This window comes from Mycetomoellerius zeteki, unplaced genomic scaffold (assembly GCF_001594055.1).
Source record: "Mycetomoellerius zeteki isolate Tzet28-1 unplaced genomic scaffold, Tzet1.0 scaffold25, whole genome shotgun sequence".
In the NCBI taxonomy this organism is placed as follows: domain Eukaryota; kingdom Metazoa; phylum Arthropoda; class Insecta; order Hymenoptera; family Formicidae; genus Mycetomoellerius; species Mycetomoellerius zeteki.
This window is the reverse complement of record NW_017257227.1, coordinates 1,327,369-1,349,192: the sequence shown is the minus strand read 5'-3', so window position 1 is coordinate 1,349,192 and position 21,824 is coordinate 1,327,369. Positions and strand designations below refer to the sequence as shown.

The window sequence follows — 21,824 nt, the reverse complement described above, 5'->3', positions numbered from 1 at the left end:
AATAAAAGAGAGCGTTTGTGCATAACAATCGCCCAACTGGCGTATTTACCATTTTCCAACTACTCTATCTGATCAAAGCAACCCTTTCATCGAAGCAATTAGAATATAAAATAAAATTGATCAAAGATGTGTATATCAAAACGCATTATAATTAATTCTCCATTCTCGTTCCAAATAACACATCATTATTTTTTTTTTTTAACATTAAAACCACGGGTCTAAATTAATTCAACTACGATTCAAGGTAAATCTAACTTTTTATGAGGGGGGGGTTGTCATCATAAAAGTAAAATTACTTGTAATTAACTATGATTATTTATGAAAAGTTATAAAAATCTAAAGCTGTGCAAATCCAAATGAACAGGAAAAGAAAAACTAAACGAATGTGTGTGTGTGTGTGTGTGTGTGTGTGTGTGCGTGTGTGTGTGTGTGTGTGTGCGTGTGTGTGTGTGTGTTGTGTGTGTGTGTGTGTGTGTGTGTGTGTGTGTGTGGATAAAAAATGGCACAACCGTGGTTTTAATGTTAAATAAAATAGAGTACGTGCGCCTTTAATAAGAATCATGATTAACGTAGTCACAAACGTATTCAAACGTTTCGTCCACGATAGCGCGGATTAGACGAGATTACGATTAGTGAAGAACCAGTGGAACCGATGCGGGCGCTTTACGGCTTCTCATTTAACTCGTCGTAATTGCGGAGCTTTTTATCTACCGTGTGTCTTTGTGTGTCGCTCCAGTATGCACGCGCGTATTCACGATAGCCGATTAAATCCCCGTACAGCAGCAATGGCGGCTCGCCTCCGTCTTTTAAACGGAAGGACCGGCGGCTCTCGGTCGAGTGCTCCTCGAGTTTTTGCTCGGCCGTTGCCGTCGCTAATGAGACCGCAGCCACCCTACTTTTTCCTACTTTTCCTCTTTACTGGAGAACGATGCACGTATTCTACCTACACGCGAGACTTGAGCGTAAATTGGCGTAGTGGTGCGCGGGGGAATAAAAAGCAAGAGGCACCGCGGCGGAGGATCTGAAATTACGCCACGGTCTATGCGGCACGCGCTTCTTTCTTTTCGTAATTTTTTTTTTTGCCGTCACGCCGGCAATTACCGCTCGATGCCGTCTGTAAAATGTCACCATGCCAGAATTTCGTACGACGGACAGGAGCCTAGAACGAGTTAAGGTGCAGTCGTGCGTGGAAATAGGAAGTATCTGGTACCCAAGTACAGTAAGAAAGCTCGCGAAGGAGACGGAAAAAACACGTGAATGAAAGAGAGAGGCATCTACTTTGCTCTTTAATTCATTTAGCACATTTCATACTTAGACTTTCGAAATATATTTTATGATTAACAGATGATGTTAAACATGATTACAAGAGATATTAAATAATTTTGTATAATTTTCATATTATATATTTAAATTATATGTATATATTTTATAAATTTTATATATACTATGAATTCTGTTGAATATTTATTTGTGACGTAACCAAGTGTATTAAAATATAAATAGAAAATTAAAATCAATTTTTATAAAGTCCATAAAGATAATGGCTGGATTATTGCAAGAATAAATATGGAATGCGCAACTTCAGTCGACCACTCCCTAATGGTTCCGGAAGTCGATAAAGCAAAAGATTCTCCTCCGTTGTCGTCATCTTTTGCGATTATCCTTCGCGGGGGCGAAGTCGTACCATATATTACTTTCTTTCATGATATATTGCTCTGTTGGGAGAACAAGCATCGAAATACGGGATATGTTGAAAATTATGTTTGTTCGGTCAGTATATTGTCTCTGCCTCTTTAAACTTTCAGCTATCCAGTAATCCTTGCTGATACCACCATTTCGCAATTTCCATTGGAAATTGTTTTCCCTTGGTACACACGAATCGTGCTCGATCAACAAAAATATTGAGAAATTTCTAATTGCACTAATAATTTATTTCTAAAATGTGAAATGTAAACCTTTAGTATTTGAAATATTCAATGCGTTAAAACATTCAACAAAAATGTTATCACTTTTTTATTTAAAAAATAACACAATAAAAAAATCATTCTTCCCAAAAAGGGAAAAAATTATTTTCGAATTAGAAGATTAGTGACTAATTAAATAAATATTGACAAAAAAAATACATTTTTCAATATGACCAAGTGTCATTTTTGTCATTTTTAATTCATAACCTTTAAAAAGTTATTTTTTTATCTTTTGTGACAATTTTTTATAAAGTTACGTTAGTTCTTTTGACAATTAAGAGAATAATGTTTACATAATTCATTCAAGGTAATTACTCGAAAATCACAGTTTTTAATTAATTGTTAATTAAATTCATAAATTATACCCAATTAAAATTTCTTTTAATCATTTCTATAAGTCACCACTGTTCTTATTCAATATGTCGTTAATCTGCTAAACAACAAAGTTAAACAATTTAACTCAAGAAAATGTATTACCTCAGTGTATACGCTAATATAGTAGGCGTTGTTTACTTTGAAACCACTAACCATAGAAATGGATTGATTTACATTTTCACACACATAGAAGTTAAAAATAACTCTTGTTTAACTCAAGAGATTAGGTTACCATTGCTACCTTATAGTGTTATGTTACTTTTGAAATAAAAGAGCATTCCTTTTTCTTTCTTAAATAAAGTCAAAATAATTATTTTAGTTACTAGAACAGAATTTACTTGACAGTAATTCTACTTAAATTCTGTTCTTATATGATAATCCGTACATGGAAAAGTTAATTATTAGAACGTCTGTAATTTAAGCACGGGCTAGTGTTGAAGTTTAAGTTAATGTCGGAATAAATTTCGTAAGAGACTCTCGGAGAAATTTGCGACCAAAGTTTTCATGATTCAATTACTACTACTTCGCGAAGATAATTGTTAAAAATAATCGAAACTCCGCAAGCGAATAAACGCGATGAATAATGTATCGCTACGTTGAACAAACTCTATCTCTCGCGATATTCGCGATACTGGTCGCCGCGTTGGCAGAGTTCTTGCGGCGTTCGCAATTTAATTAGCTAATTTCAGATTGTAAGTCTGCACTATAAGTCCGAACTATAAGTCTACTTGTAATTTGTGGCATCGTAAGTTCAGAAATTAAATCAACATTTACGCGAATGTCGTCAGAAAACTCGTTGCAATAGTCAAATTTTTTGTGATACATGCATATATTTACAAATCTTCTTTAAGATTTATAAAAGATACCAATATTTTTCGTTAATAAATATCGTCATTAATAAAACAATTTATTTAATATTAAGAGAATAAATAAATAGTAATAAAATAGGTAATAAAAAAATAAGTAGTAAAAAATAAGTAGTAAAAATAAGTAGTAAAAAAAACGAAGATTTTTTACGATTTTGTTTCTATCATCAAATTTAATTTATAAGACTTATAGTCCACTTAAAAAGTTGTTTAAAAAATAAAAGAGAAATATAAATAAATATTAGTGTTTGATGAATTTTGGATATTTGATAAGCTAAGACAAATTACAAGATTTCAAAAATATCTCTCAAAATTAAAAACGACTAACCATTCTAGCTTAATATATGAAGATTATACGTGCCTGCATGTTTTATTTCTTTCTAGAAAATTAGTTGATATAGAATGCAATATGTGGATAGGAAAACTTTATCGTACTCGACGATTTTTATGGGCACAGTTCCCGGGCGGGGTTCAAGAGACGAGATGCATCATGCAAAAGGCGCGTGGCTAGATAGGAAGTAACTACGTACGTGCGTGTGGGAAGTTTAGCGCCGATGTAAGGTCAGTTGAGAGAGGAGAAGCTTGAATTGACGCTGATTGGGCGTGCGACAAACATCCGGTCGCATTTCACGTCCCACGACAGGGAACGCGCCTCTCTTTCTTTGGTGTACTGCACGTGTACGAGAGATAGATCGAGCGATTGCTTCTCGTTTTATCAGATACAGAAAGAGAGACAGAGAGAAAAAGAGAGAGACAAAGAGTGAAGAAGATATAAAGTTGCACTTCTCACACGAATGCGCTTCCGCCTTTTACTAGACACGTGTATACACCCTCATGTTTAACAGGAGACAATATTTCGCGACAGTATCGTTGCGCGAGCAATTTTCTCCATCCACACTTGACACCTATACATTGAGAACATTGCGATGACAGAGTAATCGCGATTTCTTAGATTAATAGCAAAAGAATTATTCAACGGAGATAAATGTACTTTTTGTCAGTGGTATACAACCGACGGAAGTCCGTGAGATATTATTTCAGAGCTCTCACGGGGAAAGACTTGCGTTACGACGCGCTGAAAAAAAAATGAACCAACGACACCGTTAACGATAAATTTCCTGCCGCTGCCTTTGTGCCTCGGTATCCTACTTTAAATAGCGTTTACGCGTCACTGTCCAAAAACAACGATTTATCGCACGATAGCGCGCTCGCGCACAAAAACGGCGATGCATAGCTGTAGACGCCGCGACAGCTGACACTATCGCGACGCGACGAAGCAGATCCTACGAGTGATCTAAAATTGCCACGTTGTGCGTTCGTGGATTTTGCTAATTTGTTACTGCCATCGCGATAATGCATTTTACTGCGGGAGTGACGTCACTGACAGACACCCTTTGAGAACGCGGTTAAAAATATTCGTTATACATGTAAAAACTCGCGATATGTTTTTATATAAAACACCAATAGAGAAATGTAATTATAATAATTTATCATTGTAGCAGTACTTTTATAATTTTATATAGAGAATAATTCTATAAAGAATAATTAATGATAATTTTTTTGTTCGTATGATGTGTATATATACATATCGCATATCTTAAAAATATATTTAATAAACATTTCCATTTGGTATGAAAATTTTAAATATAATTTTCCTAAAATTTAATTGAAAAGTTCCAAAAATGGCAGAAACTTTGATATGACAGAACAATCTAATTTACATGGATTTAACGTGAACAGATGAGATATAATTGAACTCAATTAGATGATTAATCTGAGTAGTTTCATATCGAGCCTTGATAAATAGCACGTAGTCCGTCTTGTCTTATCTAAATTGACAGTGCAATTATAAATACCAAGATGCAATATCTCGCAATACAGTTTCCAAGATATCGTCGTATGTTTGCCAATGGGATTGCCCAGTCTGGATTATAGATGGCGAAGCTACCAGTATAGATGTGATATTACATGTCAATGTCTGTACTAGTGTGTATTAAACTCAATGATTGACGATAGCAAACCTGTATATTGTGATCGACTACAGAATTCCATGGTGTCGCGGCTTATCTATTAAGATTGATCCATGTAAGATCATGGCATTATCAACTAACTTGATAGCGCGTGCACGAGGATTTATGAGCCGGCCCCTTGGTTTTTAGATATAATAGCACATTGTAGTAACGAGTCATATATCTCGACTTTCCAGTCTCCCACATGAAACATAGTTGTAGGATTATAATGAATATTTTATGATAACAGATACGTCCGTTAGTATTGCAGCAAGTAAATTATGATCTGTCGTCGGAGGAAGAGTTTTGCGGCCGTGTAAACGTGCGGTTTACATTCTTGAAGATCGCCGTTTGCAACTCGGCGATACCATCGCGCCGCATGAAATATATATCCCGAACTTTTTCCCCTGACGTAAGCGATATTTCGGAGGGGATCAGTTTTCAGAACAATCTCGTCGACTACGTGTCGAAGAAAACTTGTTAAGCTCTCACTCAACGAGACCGGTCGCGTATAGCGCACGCGCGCGCGGGGAGGGAAATTATACTTTAATTACTTTGATTCCCGTGCGAGAAAAATGCGAAACTTCGCGTGTACGTAATGGCTAAAACATCGGGCCACAATATAATTTCCGCACCTTTGGAAATATCAGGCGCTTGACGCTCACGCGACACGTTTCATTTCAGATATTATATTTCGGAAGTGCACTTCTGCTGTGTTGTGCGATTATTATTATCGTGTATTTTTCAACAAATACACGGACATTGTACTTGCATGTCGTCTCGCTATTATGGGGACGAACTGAATAGAATCGTAGAACTAGAGCAAGCGTCTCAGATCGTGAGGTTGTTCAGTTCCTCTCTAATTAACTGTGAATTTACTTCTCTGCCTGACGGGCATCGTAGTCAGGCAATCCTACAAGACTGCAGAATATCGAAGAAAACTGGAAATTGGGCCAGTTATATTACGGAAACATGTATATAACCCTTATAGTATATATGTATGTATGTACGCTCGCATACATATAGATATATATTGAGTTCGTACATTTAAATAGGATCGTCTCTAAGACCGAAGGTACCTGCCAATTCGCTGAGTCCACAAACTATTTCGTCTTTGCGCGGGTTGTTCATGCTTCCTACATACGAGTTTTCGGGTAGTTTATAACGATAGAAGAGATCCGCGCTTCCTAAAATTCACGACTATCTTCGTTTGCCTACTGCTCGTTTACCAAGTAAATGATCAAAGGATGCTTTGTACGACTTTAAAAGCATTCAAAATTTTTAATGTCGTTTTTCAATATCAAAAAACTAAGAAAAATTTTATGCCATGGGGAAAAAAAAATAATGTAAAAAATATAATTTTCGTTAATAATGATTAATTCAACATTTCAGGCTCTGTTATGCAGCATGCAACATGTAATTAAAGATATGAAACATCCTGCAGTATAGTCTGTGATAATTTCATGCGTCTGTTATTCTTTGATTATCGAAAGTAATTAGTATAATTTTTCTGTATGCGATTTTCTTGATAACCGCATGTATATTTACGTATAATGGACGGTGTGTCGGCTGCGTGACAAAGATATTTTATTACTACGGAACATGGAAATACGCTACTGCGAAGTTAGATCAACGCGCTTTGATACTGCCGATATTTCTGCATTAATAATTGTTTTCCGTAGAATTCCTTCTGATACTATGTATTGCATTCTTTATTTTGCGAAATTGTAAAAAAATTATATACGCGCTCTTTTTTCTATCCATTATTTGATGCTTCTCGTGACTCCGGATTCGATATAAAAGTGGTTTACAATTATCTCGACTATTATCGGAATCATAAGACCGTTGATGTTCCATTATCTGTGTATCATTAATATTATTTAGTTAATTATACCCATGATATCATCTCATGAGATCGTTGCTGCGCTTTCTTAATGAAATTAATGAGTACAATCCATTTTATTTTAAATAAAGGATTTCAGTTGCTAATATCAATGAAAATTATTGATTTCACAATTAAAACGTGTCTCTGTGATAAAATATTTCCTGTCGATAATTGCCAATCGCGTTCGTTTATAGATTCCACTTTTCCACATCGTCACCACGTGAAAAATAAGACGTCAATGGAAATTGTCCGCGACGCGCGAGATTCTGCTGGAAGATCCCCTACCAGCAACGTTGCACGCGACCACGCAATTTTAGAGTTACGAACTGACTGGCGCGACGGTCAGCCAACTCGCGGCTCTAATTGGTCTGCTTTGACTCGCTTGATTGCATACAAAGTAATTAAAAGTGTCGCCATTCTACTTCATCTATCGTCAAACGACTCGTCTCTCGCCATTCAATACTAATCGCCCCTTGTAAACTCGCTTCCGCACGGTCTTTAATGGTGTTTTCCGTTGCATTTGCATGCTATTATTGCCGCACTATTACGAAACTACACGTATTTCAAAGTTTACGCAATTCTACTACGTAGCAATGTGCAAAGTTGCGCTCTTTTACATTTTTACGATCATTCTTGACCAAGATAACGAAAGTCAACAATCCGAAAAAGTTGTACAAGTGTACAACTTCTAGGAACATGTCGGATTATTGTGTAAAAAGAGTTTTTGAAATTTTGCCAGCAACAAATGTTGCATGTAAAAATTTTGTACTAATTAGTAGGGGTTGTGCGATTACCCGAAAAATTCGGATACCTGAACCTCGGGTCGGATCGGGTAATGATCGGGTCGGGTCGGAAGGGTCCGAAATATTCGGGTACCTGAATTTCGGGACCCAAAACTATTCGAGACCCAAAACTCTATTCGGAAATTCGAGACTCGATATTCGATTCGGGACAAAATTTTTCTGACAGATCTTAAATTTGTAAATTTGGAAGCGTTTTCATATGTGTCGTGTAATTAAATATAAAATTGTGTAGTTAAATGTAGTTAAATAAGAAAAAAGCAATATGTGAATGATTGCTTTATTTTAAATTAAAGTGTAGAAAGCATAATTTTTCGACGTTTTTTGATATTAATTTACTTCGTGTGGTTATAACAATCATACTCCTATTTTAGGGACAAAATGGTTCATTGCATTGTTTGGACTTACCTGGATAGCGGTCCACTGCTGACGATGTAGTAAGTGTAGTAGAATATACTGGCGATGGAGACGAGCAACAACGCCAGGACGCAGCGCTTCACCGTCGCTTGTTTGACGACGTAGCGCGGACCGACGGCGCCTAATAGAGGAACGCCAGCTTCGTTTGCGTTTATCTTCATCACCATCGTCTCATTCGACGACGTCTCTGCGGATCCGACAACGTCTTGACTGGATTATCGCGAAGTCTTCGTCCTCGAGCGAGTCACGAGATGTGTTTGCCCGCGGCATACGAACGGTGCTACGTTAGTCAACGGATTTGCCGTTGAGAGGTCAGGTAGCAGTTCCAAGAATCGTCGATGCCCGGCAAGCGTTTCTTTCGTCTGCACAACATAGAGCACTTTCGTCGCCATGGACTCGCGTTTACAGTCTCTCTTAGAGCAGTCACGTGCAACATTGAATCGCGTCACGTTTCAACGGATATTAATACATGCATTAATAACACTAGTCCCCTGTTCTGGGTGAATCGTCGTATAAATTAAAATTTTCTTTAACTTCTATACATCTTTCTAGTAAAGACGATGTCAATAAATTCAAGTACTCGAGTTCGACGGAAGCCAGCGGTTGGAATCAAGTTAAAATCCTAGCTCGGAGCTACTCGTCGTCTACCTTTCGATCCCGCGATCAATAAAGCACCTTTTGACGAGGTTAACGAACAGCATCGGACCGGGACCTCTCGATGCGTTGGTTGAACGTTTTCTCTCAGCGGAGGTAAATCTACTTAGACCGGCGAAGAGAATCCTGATGAAGAAATTTCGAGATGATCGTATTTGAGACAGATTCAAAGTTCATTAGACACGCTTAATCCCGCTGGCATCGTTCTAGGAAACAATGGCGGTCCTCCTGTTCGAAACTCTTCAACCGGTCGTGAACCTGATCGGCCCCGGATCAAATCCCCTCGTCTGTCTGTCGAGTAACATCGATGATGTCTCACCATTGAGAATCTGGATACCACTTGTTGCACTTTCGAGAACACGGTATAATCGCCATTTCGCAAGCAGCACGAGACCGTGCCGTCAATCGCGAATCACGATTTTTTAACCCATCTGGCCGAATTATCATGGACCAACTGTTATTAAGATCTTAATATCGAAACGCGCGACACTTCGTCATCTCTGAGTCTGCGAACGCGTATTAGAAAGTCGTGACGCGTTCTCTCACAAGACGATCGTAGTGAAACGTATGTCGTTTCATCGTCGACGTTTCAGAATCATCTTGTCTCCGGACAATTTCGTTGTAAACAAGCGCGACTCCACTGTTCGGCTTTCGTGCCTCGGAACAATTCACCAGGCGAGAGATGACCGGGGTAAGCTTCACGTCCGTGTCCTCGCAAATTCTTGCGGATCTCCTTGCTCGTTCGCTCGCTCGTTCGCCGGATAGCTGCCGCCTGTTTCCGGTGTCGTTGCACGGCGAGCGGGTTCACGGCTGAACCATTTGTTACGGCGCACGACCGCCCCTAGACACCATCTTGGACCCCACGACGTGCAAGCAAACCGACTCACTCGTAAATTTCGAACACTGCTTCGTGTCTTCCGCTCGATCCTCTTCTCATTCCCGCTTCTAGTTACCTCCCGCCGCTGGCTCTTTCCTCTATCTGTCAATTAGGAACGATGTACAATCGCAGTGTTTCTTACGCGAAACAATTTTCGGAGTTTATGTCTTCGCGTTGGCGACCTTTTTCGTGCAACGTTGGAAAATTCCATGATATCGCTCTGTAACAATCATAAAGATAGAAAAATAAATATGGGGCATGAGAATTAATATTAGTGCTATATATTATATGTATATTCTATCAATCATTCATTTGAAGTAATAGGTAAAAGTTCATTTTTTTAATAGGTCTCTTCTCTCTCTCGAAAAATACATTTAAAAATTTTTCTCTCATCTCTGCAAGATTTAAAAATTGTGCAAATAGATATTAATAATGTCAATTGTACGAGATAATAATGCAGGAAGAGACGATTGTGCGAGTCATCTTAGAATAATTAAACAGCAGCAACCAGACGATTACGGCGCCTAACAACTCCAATTAATCGACCATAATACAGTTATAGCAGTGCAGCTTTCTCCGGTGCCACCGACCTTTTCCCGACTAATTTTTTTTCTCGCCGGTTATACAGTAAGAAGTCCATTAATCAGACTCCCCCCGGGTCTCCTACTCTAAGCAAGCGACCCCGCGGCGATACAAACTTTCGTTTTATCTGTTGTATTCGCGCGAGTCCATTCGACGCCGGATCCTCTGAAACGGGGTGGGAGAAACGAAAAATGCAATAAAAGGTTTCAAGGATAAATTGAAAATGAGACTGCAGGGCGGTAAGAAACGCGGGAAAACGTGGAAATGGATAGAATTGACGTCAAGGAGACCCTCCAGCAGAATATCACTCTCTGCGCAACGCGGCCTCCCTCACCCCGCGTTCTCTCGGGAGCTGACCCGACATTTTTCCCAGGGAAAATATTGATACCGTCCATAGAAACGCGCCAAGCTGATTTCGAGAAATCAAGCAGAGAGCAAGAAAGAGAGAGAAAAAATGGAGGGAGAGAGAACGGATGCGGCAGCTTCAAAAAAGATTTGATCGCGCAGGGCGGGGATCCACGCGACGACATTGGCGCACGGAATTTAATTACACGGCCGGAATGACTGACACGCTAATGGGTGGACGGGGTAGCTCGTCGAACTTTGGCAATACCTTCCTCGCTTTTCTATTCCCTCGTCCCCTTGATCGAGGTCTCTGTTCTTTGATTCGCTGACGTGTAATGATGGGATACTTCGCTCGGAATGAAACTTGGCACTCAGCAAAACGAATGCTTGACGCCAACGTAACGCGTGAAAATAGAACGTGTTTACGTGCTAGATAGGAAAATAAAATAGACAATCGTTTCTTCAATGTCGTGTTATCTATTTGGCTAATAATTTTTAATGCATAAAATATCCATATAATGTGACGAAGAACTCAATTTAAATGTAATGAGTGAAAATTTGCAAAAATACCAGTAAGAAATATTTTTTCTGATTTTTCTGACTTTTTCAGGCATTTGATTATATGATTATGAATGTTAGGTGTTATAAAGATGCCATAAAGAAGTCAGAATAATATCTTTCTAAATCTTCCACATATATGGTATCACAAAATATATATTTAGCCATTTACTCTACGTTCTATAAGCAACTTTAATGTTGTATGTCTTGCAAAATAAAGACAGTAAATAAAATTTATAGCCGTAATACTTCGCTTTTATTTAGATATATGACAACGTCCATACTAAATTTTTCCAAGCACGTTCAATCCTGTAATATTTTTTCGTCTTACGCACCTTAGTAACTTTTCTCGTAAATTCCGTTGTGCGCGAAGTCAATTCGTTTATTGCATGGAAATAATTCCTACGGGATTCCTTCTCGATCTACCCAGTGTCGGGTTGCTTAATTCGAGAGACACGTTTTGGCTCCCCGAGAGGGTCGTTAGTCGGATGCATCACGTGCGCGGATTTAGAGGGAGAAGCCACGTAGGTGCACCAAGGCCGAGATTGCACGAGGAAACTACTCGATTGGCATGAAATGATTACCAGAGGTTCCTCCTGATTATTCGTTCGAACGAAACCATCTTTCTTCCTCGTCTCTGCCGAAGAAGAATCTTGGCGAATCTTCCTTCTCTTCGTTCTCTGGGTTCGCCCGGGCGGATCCAATTTCATTCAAGTTACCTAGAATATTCTACCACACACGCACACATATTAACCGATCTACAGCAAACATATTTATAAGTACCCGAATGCGATTTGATGAGATTTTTAATTTACAAAATGCGAACCGTGTAATCAATTCCAGTTTTTTCTTTCAATTCTATTTTTTTGGAATAGAATGTTTTGATAAGATTGCCATCACAGTTAATGAGGAACGTCACGGGACAAAGGAAATTTTTGAACGTCGATGTGAAGTGAGGAATCAATCTGATACATACATACACTAATTGATACACATATTAACTTAAACTTCCGTCTGTAATCATATTTTTACTCTCTGTAATCTGGGTCTTTTAACTTAAATGTTAAGATCTCTATTTAATAAAAATTTGAACAAAAATCGAGAAAAAAATGGAAATTTTTAGAATTTAATAAAACTGTCTTTTTGCACCAATAAGATCTAAATTATAGACGGAGAGTTAAAATTAAATTGCATAAACATAATAAATATCGAATATAGAAAACAGATAAGTTAAAATAAAAAAACGACAAAAAGAAGTCAATCTTGTTTATGCATGTTTTATTTTATGTCGGATGTGGAAAAATAGCATTGATCGGGAAGTGTCACATCCCGAAGTTTCTTGTGGTGATTGGTGCGCTTCTTTTCAGTTCGTCGTGAAACAAAGCACTACGAAAACGGGAATCTCCCAAGAGGGTGTTCCGTAAGTATAGAGATCTCCCAAGTGAGACATATTTCTCAAAGATAGGACACACGCGAAATTTATCACTTCCTTCGCAAAAAATAAACTAAAAGGTTAATCGCATTTTCTTGCTAATATAAAATTTTAAATATAAGTTTTTATATTAAAAGATGTAATACTCTAAGAGGATTAAAGCATAATAACAAGAGCTTGTTTGAATTTTATGAAAGTTACCGACCTACTCCATTAAATGTTGAAACTGAATAATAACGGATCAATTTTTCCCTCAGAATGTTAGATCTCTATTTTCTGATCCTATTATCTCCGCATACGATATTATCAATAAAGCGATTCTGAGTTTATGAGATGTTTCGTAATCCATGAAAAACTCTATATAACATCACTTATTAATACGCGCGAACCAGCTTCCATTATTCGGTCGAGCAGTCTCCGCAGGAAGAATTTCAAGAGAAAAAGCGGCATCCGATGGCCACAGCTACTCGTATATTAAGCCTGGGCCTATATTCTTGAATCTATGTCGCATACGAAAATCTATAATATACGTACCTAATGTATATTTCATACATGTTACATATACTATATAACGTATATATTATATATATAGTATTTATTTATACATATATTTTATTATATATGTATAGTATTTTCGTATATATTTTTCGAGAATATACGAAAAGAATGGATTTACTAAAATATCTAAAAATTTAACTAGATATCTCGATCTGAAAATAATTTTGTTGAATTATCAAAATAATTGTGTGTGTGTGTGTGTGTGTGTGTGTGTGTGTGTGTGTGTACAGAACGCTTAATCATTGATGACAATGCTGTAAAAAGTTTTAACCATTTTAATAACCAGCTTGAACATTCTACATAATAATTCTGATTGTCTAAACAAAATTATTTTCAGATCTGTATCAGCTAAATTTTTAGATATTTCAGCAAAACCATTCTTTCTTTGTAAGATTTCTGCATGGAAAAAAATTCCTAACTTTAAGTAATATTTTCTTGAATAGTAATTAAGTAAACATTTATTCTTTACTGCAAATATTTATTTTTAAAAAAGTAATACTTAAGTCAATTAATATATGTTTACGTTTAGTAAATATTTATTTGCAACAGAAAAATATTTGCTTAGTTATTATTCAAGAAAATATTACTTAAAATTAAGATTTTTTTCCGTGTGGATATAATGTCGCTTCATCGAGCTTCAAAGTGTTAATAAAGGATATGTCAAACGATACATGTTAAATACAATTAACGTCGAGAAATTACGCGAAGTTTGGCTTCCGAAACAACTGATAACGGAAATTTTTATTTCGTTGGTTGCAATATGTCACGTTGTGCTGTGTGATCCTTGGATTATAATCTATCGTACATAGGGATATGCCTCTTTTTTCTTCTCGATTGCATTCGGCGGTGAGCACGAAAAAACAACGGCCGGAAATAATGCCTATTGCGTACCCCGGCTGACCGGTCTCTCGCTTTCCGGCGCAATTCGTTGCACGTATACACGTACGACGTGTTTCTCTTGCGTGCACACGTAGCATGCACGTCCGCAAGTACGTATGTATTTTTGGCCGGGATATAGAAGCGCGAAATTAAATCCGAGGAACGCGTACGCACACACCGTCATCCCATGCACGTTTATATGCCTCCCTGTTGCTCCAGTTGCGTATGCGCTATGATATCGCAATATAATATAACCCAGCCAGCCCAACGTCTCTCGGCCACTCTCGGCGGAAGCAGACGGTTTGTATCGCGCCTATGCGCAAATGAAACTTTTACAAAAATATCATATAAGTCGCGCGGGATGCCCGCGCAAATCCATTATTTATGCGTGTTTGATGAATGATCGTGTTTAATACGTAAATTAAAACCGACACACTGCGAAATATCCAATGCTAAATTGATGCGTTGATATCGTACCTCGACGAAGCATGATATGATAAAATTAAAGTTCGCGTGTTTCAATTTTACATGTTACCGATAAATATTCAACGGAATTAGATGCGCATGCACGTGAAATAAGAATGACAGTTTTAATCAAATTCTGAAAACGTCAAAAAGTTTGAAACTACAATATTCTGAGACACATCAGTGTTCGCGAACACGTAGAGCATTTTGAGAAGACACTGGAAATGGCATGCGAGCGTGTCTTTGCTTGCGTAAAGGAAATCAAATATCCTGCTTGATAATTACAAGCCACGTGCTGTAAGAAATGAGCGTGTCGCGTAGACGGGCAAGGAAATTAGTTGGGAATTTACATACTGCTCACTCGCGAGAGCAACGCGATTATACGGAAGGCTTTCGAGTGTCAAGGAGACACCAGCAATCCATCGAGTAACATGAGAAGAACTACATGTACTAAGATGAGGCGAAAGCGAGGTAGTATTCCTCGTATTGAAGTTCGAGAGAAAAGTGCAAAATTATATAAATAAATAAATATATATATGATAATAAACAGAAAAATAATTTAAATAGTATTAATACGAGAATTAATTCTTCTATTCATTTTGTCCATCAAAAGTAAAATAACCAAAAGCTTTTAAAAAATTGTCAAAGTGTCTGAAATTACATTAAATTAATGCGCATAAAAAATTGAAATTTGTTTCAGAATGAATAAAAATTCAGTATGCTGAAATGAAAATGTTAAAATTCTATACAGCATCGCTATGTTTAATATTCGTTAAATTGTTTTAACACGAAAATCGAGAACAGAGTTGCAAATTAGGATACATGAATAGCATCGAATTCCGCAATAATTAAATGATTGTCTTAGAAATGAGAAGACGCTTAACACTTGGTCGGTTAGATTGTTCGACGTCGTAGAGAGTCGAAGTGGCGTATTAACGGCGATGATGGAAATCTGACGCATGTGGCAAGGGAGGAATATCACCATAGCTCGGCAGTGGTTTAAAAGCTACGGATGAAGCATGACCTCCGCATATTATCCGACTTAAAAAGCAATTAACTAGCTGACGAGGCGTGCGAGAGATTTTTTTCGTACCATGCGCGCATTACATAGAGCTTTTTACGGTCGTTTTGTGTATAAATCAGTACTCTCTACTATTTATGCTTCTCGCCCCTCCTCTCTTTCTCTCTCTTTCTATCTCTTTCTAAATCCTCAGATTAAAAAAGGAACGATTTACGTGTCTGACAACGTCTTTGCATCTTCGAGGATGCAATGTTACGTAAGGAATTTAATACTGTTTTTCGCGTGTTTTCACAACGTCGGATAGAAAAATATCAATTATGCTTATGGAAATAACGTGGGACAAGAGAAGACCCGAGATGCCGCGATGGAAAATAAAGACGGAAGTCGATAACTGTGCGTAGGTGCTCTCTGCGATAAGAAAATATTTCCTCTATTTTCTATGTAGCATCCTAGTAGCATGCAAATTCATGCTAATTGTTTGCATTAATATTTATTATTTAATACGTAAGGAAGCGCGCGCAAATATCCTATTTTTATTTGCAGATTATTTCTTATCAATTTTCAAAATAAAAAATTTATTATATCGAGCTATTGAGAATTAATGGCTTCCCTATATATATTTAGAAAATATTTAATAATTAATATCTATTTCAGGGACACACATAAAATTTGAAAAAATAAAGAACTTAGAAATTTTAAGTGAAAACAATATTAGGTAAGTAAAAAATTAGAAATTTTAATCCTGACAAAATCAAGAGAGAACATCTAACCGCTAATTTAAGCTGGATATATTTTATCATTATATGCAATAAGCTACAGGATTTCTTGAATTTAACAAGTGATTATTCCACTTATCATTTAATAGCAGAGACAGTTTTCGAGTTTTACTGTTGCAATTTCGGCGCATTTGTGACTACTATTCTCTCTGACCGGCGTATTTTTTTACCCGTCGCAACCACAACCGGAGAGCGGATCTATCGACGGTGTTGCTGTCATTTCAACGCTGTTGCACACATAACGATAGACGAACAACCGAGATGCGCTGCACGAACGAGAAGAGAATAGATAGATGCATACGCATATCGACGGCATGGTAACGCCTCTTTACGACTGCCGTTCGTATCGCGTGATATTTAACGTGTCGTCATAATTCGTCCTCCTGTCGCTCGTTTTCGCTCGCCGCCCACGAGATTTTGCGAGCGCATTGAAGTTTGCGCGTACGTGGTTTATGAAAGAACGCAGAGAAGCGTTGTATATTCCGTACCATTTACTCGTCTTGCACGTACTCTGTCCGAGATCAAACTTGCAGCGCAGTTAATATTTTAAGCCCCGGGATATGAACACAGGCAGTAAATATAATAATAACGAGTATTAAACGCGTTGAAATCGTCGGTAACCCCGAAATAGTACTTTCGTCATTATACATGTATGAATCGTGTATAATCGTATAATTTGGGAAGTAATTTGTGAAACTATAGAACACAAATATAAAATACATTATCAATTTAAATTGTTATTAATTGTTAATCCATGGCTTATTTGTTCTAATATCAATTTCGTGATACTTTTACCACGGTGAAAATAAACAACTTATTTTTGCGTTAAAATTCTAGAAGAAAATAAGTGTGATGTATCGTGTTCTGAACTGCTACGTTGATCATTAATTAGCTGCCGCCGGCGTTGTACGTTATAGCAGGACATTCAAGAACGAGCGCGCGACATAAAGCGCAGGTAATGAATGCGTCTCATTTACGAGTCGTTTGAAATTATAATTAAAATTGAAATTTCCTAGGAAATAACAGCGCGGAAAGATATGATATAGCTTAAACGTTGCTAAAATGAGATTTTACACAATTTAGAAAAGAGAAAGACAGCTACAAGAGCTGACCTAAATATTATTGTAATTTTAAGTTTAATCGCTGCTTACAAAAATCGACAATACTCCCTAATTTTCGCCTACAGTTAGATCTAACAAAAGTTCTAATAAAAAGTGAACGTTAACAGTATTTGACGCAAAAACGTAAACACACGTGAATTATCTCTTGTCACGCGCATGTTTCTTCGTGTGGGTGTACACGCCCGTCTTTGTTGGATTATTGCTCACTCGTCCCTCGTTTACTTTTCGAGTGCTTCTCTCAGCGCGAGTACAGCGCGTCTAATTACGACTCTGTATCCGCTTACGGAAGTACTTCTACAAACACGGAAGAGAACACGCGGGAGCGGGTTATCGACGTCGTTATTAAATTTACCAGAACTACAATATTTGCATAGCGATTAATATTACTGATTAATATTATACGTGGATTAGTAATATAGCAACTCTTTCCTGTTCATTTTGTTAATAAACGACGTTATTAACCCGTGTAATTACATTCCAGTTGTGATTAGAGGATACTGTATATAATATTTGTTATTTGCTAGATGTTAATTTACAATTATTATATCAATTTCGTAATGAATCTATTCTCTCTATAATTTTTGTTCAAAATTCCTAAATTCTAATTTTCACATTCGTTGTCTGCACCTAATTAACATATTAATATCACAACATGTGGTCTTTTTATTAATGAACGATTAGTCCTCATTTACTTATCTGTCCTTTTCATCTATATAATATAATATTTAATCTTATGTTATGTGAATGAAATAAATGACGATTAAATCCCGAATATAACGTGAATGTATGAAGCAATCGGTTGTGAATTAATAGGAAACATTTTTTTTAAATCCACTAAACGTTTTTATGATACACGCTCTGCAAATGTCATGAATATTACATGAAAGTTTAATTATTATATCCAAACGACTAATGAGAATATTTTGCCCCTCCCCCCCTCAAAAAAACATTTCTGATATTAGTGCGACGATGTGATGTCGTCCGGTGAGATGCTGCATCTCTTGCAGTTAATGGTCGGTAAAGTACATTTTAGTAGAGCCCACTCAGGCATATGGTTGGTACAGTACGCGATAATTATGGTTGTAAGCTGAAATTGCGATCATATCGACGTGCCGGTAACGCTGTTAACTTGCCACGGAGCCATGTAGTCGTACGTTGTACGTGTTAATTCGGTGTTAACATCTGTCGTGTGTACCGACTTGCAGAGGATAGAACGCTAGCTACGATATTTGCACTAATGATGGCACCGTAAAACGGAATGCGTGCGTTGCACTACAAATCGGTAAGCTACAATTTATGGTAATTAAATTCACATATGCGCTTAAGAGACAGGTTGAAGTATTAGGATTTTGAACCGTTCTACAAACAAATGTTTCGCGTAATATTACGTCATATGTCGAGAAATTAATTCTTATCATATACATAGAAAGCAAGAACGTGCGTATTCATGAGCAATAGTAATTTATGCGCACGTCAGAATTGCTTATTCGCATTGCTTTCGCATTGTTAACAATAACGAGCTATTCGACTTCAATCAACTCAATTCGACTGAGTCCATTGAAATGTTCGAAGCGGCATATAAACTCCGCGTAAACGCGTTTTAGGCTTATTTAATACATATAGCGATTTAATAGATAGTTACGTTAATTAATGTAAAGTGGTGAATTTCTGCATTAACGCTATGTAATTGTCTACAGTTGTGGAAATAATGTTTATTCGAAGCCAAAGAATTTTATTAACATCGCGTGCATACATTCCACCGCATTGGATTGCTACCACATGTCTTGATTCGAGAAGAAAATTCAATTTCAACCGATATTGGTAAATTTCGTAAGCTGGCGATTTCGTTACTCTCGTGTGTGATGCAAAAAGGGACTGCGAAATTCACACCTTTTCGCGTCAAAGCCGCAGGTCGGCATCGAAATGCATTTCTTAAAAGCGAATGGCCTATTGAATTTCGTTTCGCGCGGAGATCTTAGACTCCACTGGGGACATAGAAGAAAGTTCGATTCTCGGATGATGCACGGTTCCCGTGTTTACCATCTCAAGTTCGCTCCGCTTGCTCTGCATTGCACCGACCCTACCGTGATGCACAACTCCATAGTCGCTGCTGCCGCCGCCGCCACCATTACCAGCGCATCTTCGATTCTCGTCCTTGCTGCAGTTCTCCTTTTCGTTTTGCTCCAAGGCATTCCAGAGTTCACCTCGTACACCTCCGCTTCGTTCTCGAACTTCCGCGACACGGATTTACGGTCTCTCGTCCGCAACGTCGTCGCTTAAAGCTTTGTCGTTGTCGTTGTTGTCGTCGTCATCGTCGTCTTTACCCGCAGGGTATTTTACTTTTGCGGATTAAACCACTGTATATGCAAAAAAAGAAAATAAAATTTGCATGTACGAATAATTATGATAAATCCTACACTATTTTAGTCTTATTAACGCAGTGCTTAAGCAGTTATCTAAATTTGACCTTTTCGTATAATTAATTTTGTAAATTAATAATTTAATAAAACCGTAATATTGTTCGATTTATGTATAATATAATGAGAAATAAAAGCATAGGCTACTTATATTCGATGAATTCTCTTCAAAATCCAACCGGGGCATAATAACTAAAGTACAAAGAGCTATATTTAAATTTATAACTAGAGAAGTACTTTAAATCTTCAGCATGCATATGAGTATAAGTATATGCATAAGGTATTAACAGCTTAACATAAATAACACGACTACGTTCTTCAAGATTTAAATTTAAAGCTGCAAGGCAAAGTAAAGTAAGTCAAAGTAAAAGTAGTAAAACTATTTATCAGAAAATACTTGTTCAAAGTTGGTAACACGCTGCAACTTATACTGCATTCCCAGATTCAATCTCCATTGTTATTAACAGGACCATCGTTGGCAAACATGTTGCATATTGATGATTTCGTATTATTTGCATTATACTAACGTTGTAACATAACACATCGCGCGATGGTATAACGCCCACATTATTATCATACGTAATAGCCACAATAATACGCAATAATCGTGTTGTATCATAATTAGTTGTCATACATACAGTGGCAATCGAGGTGGCAATGTATCGCCATCGTTATTATGACATAGCACAAACGCGTTAACGATGTAACTAATTTCAATGGATGTAATACCCAAAGATTTAATAAAGTTCCATAAATGAAGTAATCCTGACTGTGACACACTTATACACATAGCATTGATGTTTCTTTGATATCTCTTTAAGATCAATGTAGTATTATTTAAAATTAACTTGTCGCAAATTAAAGCTACTTTAATTTCGTATTAAACTCCGTGTTGTATTTTCCATTTAAATTTACGCATAATATTGATATTTTATATTTTTTAACTTTCTTATATAATTAAATTACAAATTAAAAATGCAACAATAAATTATAACAATCGATATCGTATATAAAAGAGAAATCGATATCTTATATATCGGAAAAAAAAATTTTGCTGAAATATAAAAAAATTTAGCTAGAAATTATAATATTTTCAGGTCTGTATCTAATTAAATTTTTAAATACTTCAGCAAAACTGATCTTTCTACAAAAAAAAACATCATACAATTTTGGTACAACTTTGATGTGAGATTCTCGTAAAAATCATTCAATCTGAACAAGTTTTAGTAATGAGAAATAAAAAAACATATTCAAGTCTCAATATTCGAATTTTCATCTCGTACTATTCATTCTCTCGATAAATAATAGAACGCGCGATAACAACGATGATGACTATATACATACATCGTTTGCTCCTTTTGTTGCGGCCTCTGATATTGTGTTAGAAAATCGTTGAACCGAGTCTACGTAAACGTTATTCTAAGTACAAACTTTCTCCCGAATATGTGTACGACCCTGTAATTGTACATGATTATTTTCCACTCGAAAGCTCTACTATAGAGGTAATAACACAAAGACTCATTATCGTTCATCGTGCATAAGCGTTGTTCTAACAGGATTGTTCTAGGAAAAGATTTCGATAATTCCCAAAAGCTATTGCGAGTTAAAACTGTTCCATTAAGTGGACTGGCCTTTACCGGATCGTTTATTCGTATTACCGACTGATAGCGCGACGCATGCAACGATTTATGTATGCTATCTTTAGAAATGATCATGTTTCTTGGGTTAAATCGCTCGGTATTGATTTTATAGCGACACAACACTTACGATCGTATTCTCGAAGTGCCAGCTTTTAACGTTGTTATTCGGAAAATTTAATCCAC

At 36.9% G+C, this 21,824-nt stretch overlaps 1 protein-coding gene across 1 annotated transcript in view; it reads right to left on the bottom strand.

The window, feature by feature from the left end:
* Positions 1–21,824, bottom strand: part of sfl (N-deacetylase and N-sulfotransferase sfl) — a 117,810-nt gene that overhangs the window by 64,756 nt on the left and 31,230 nt on the right. Inside the window, exon 2 of the mRNA XM_018449848.1 lies at positions 8,308–10,067. Within this exon, the coding sequence (XP_018305350.1) occupies positions 8,308–8,483 (176 nt within the window). The 5' untranslated portion in view covers positions 8,484–10,067. The remainder of the gene's footprint in view (positions 1–8,307; positions 10,068–21,824) is intronic.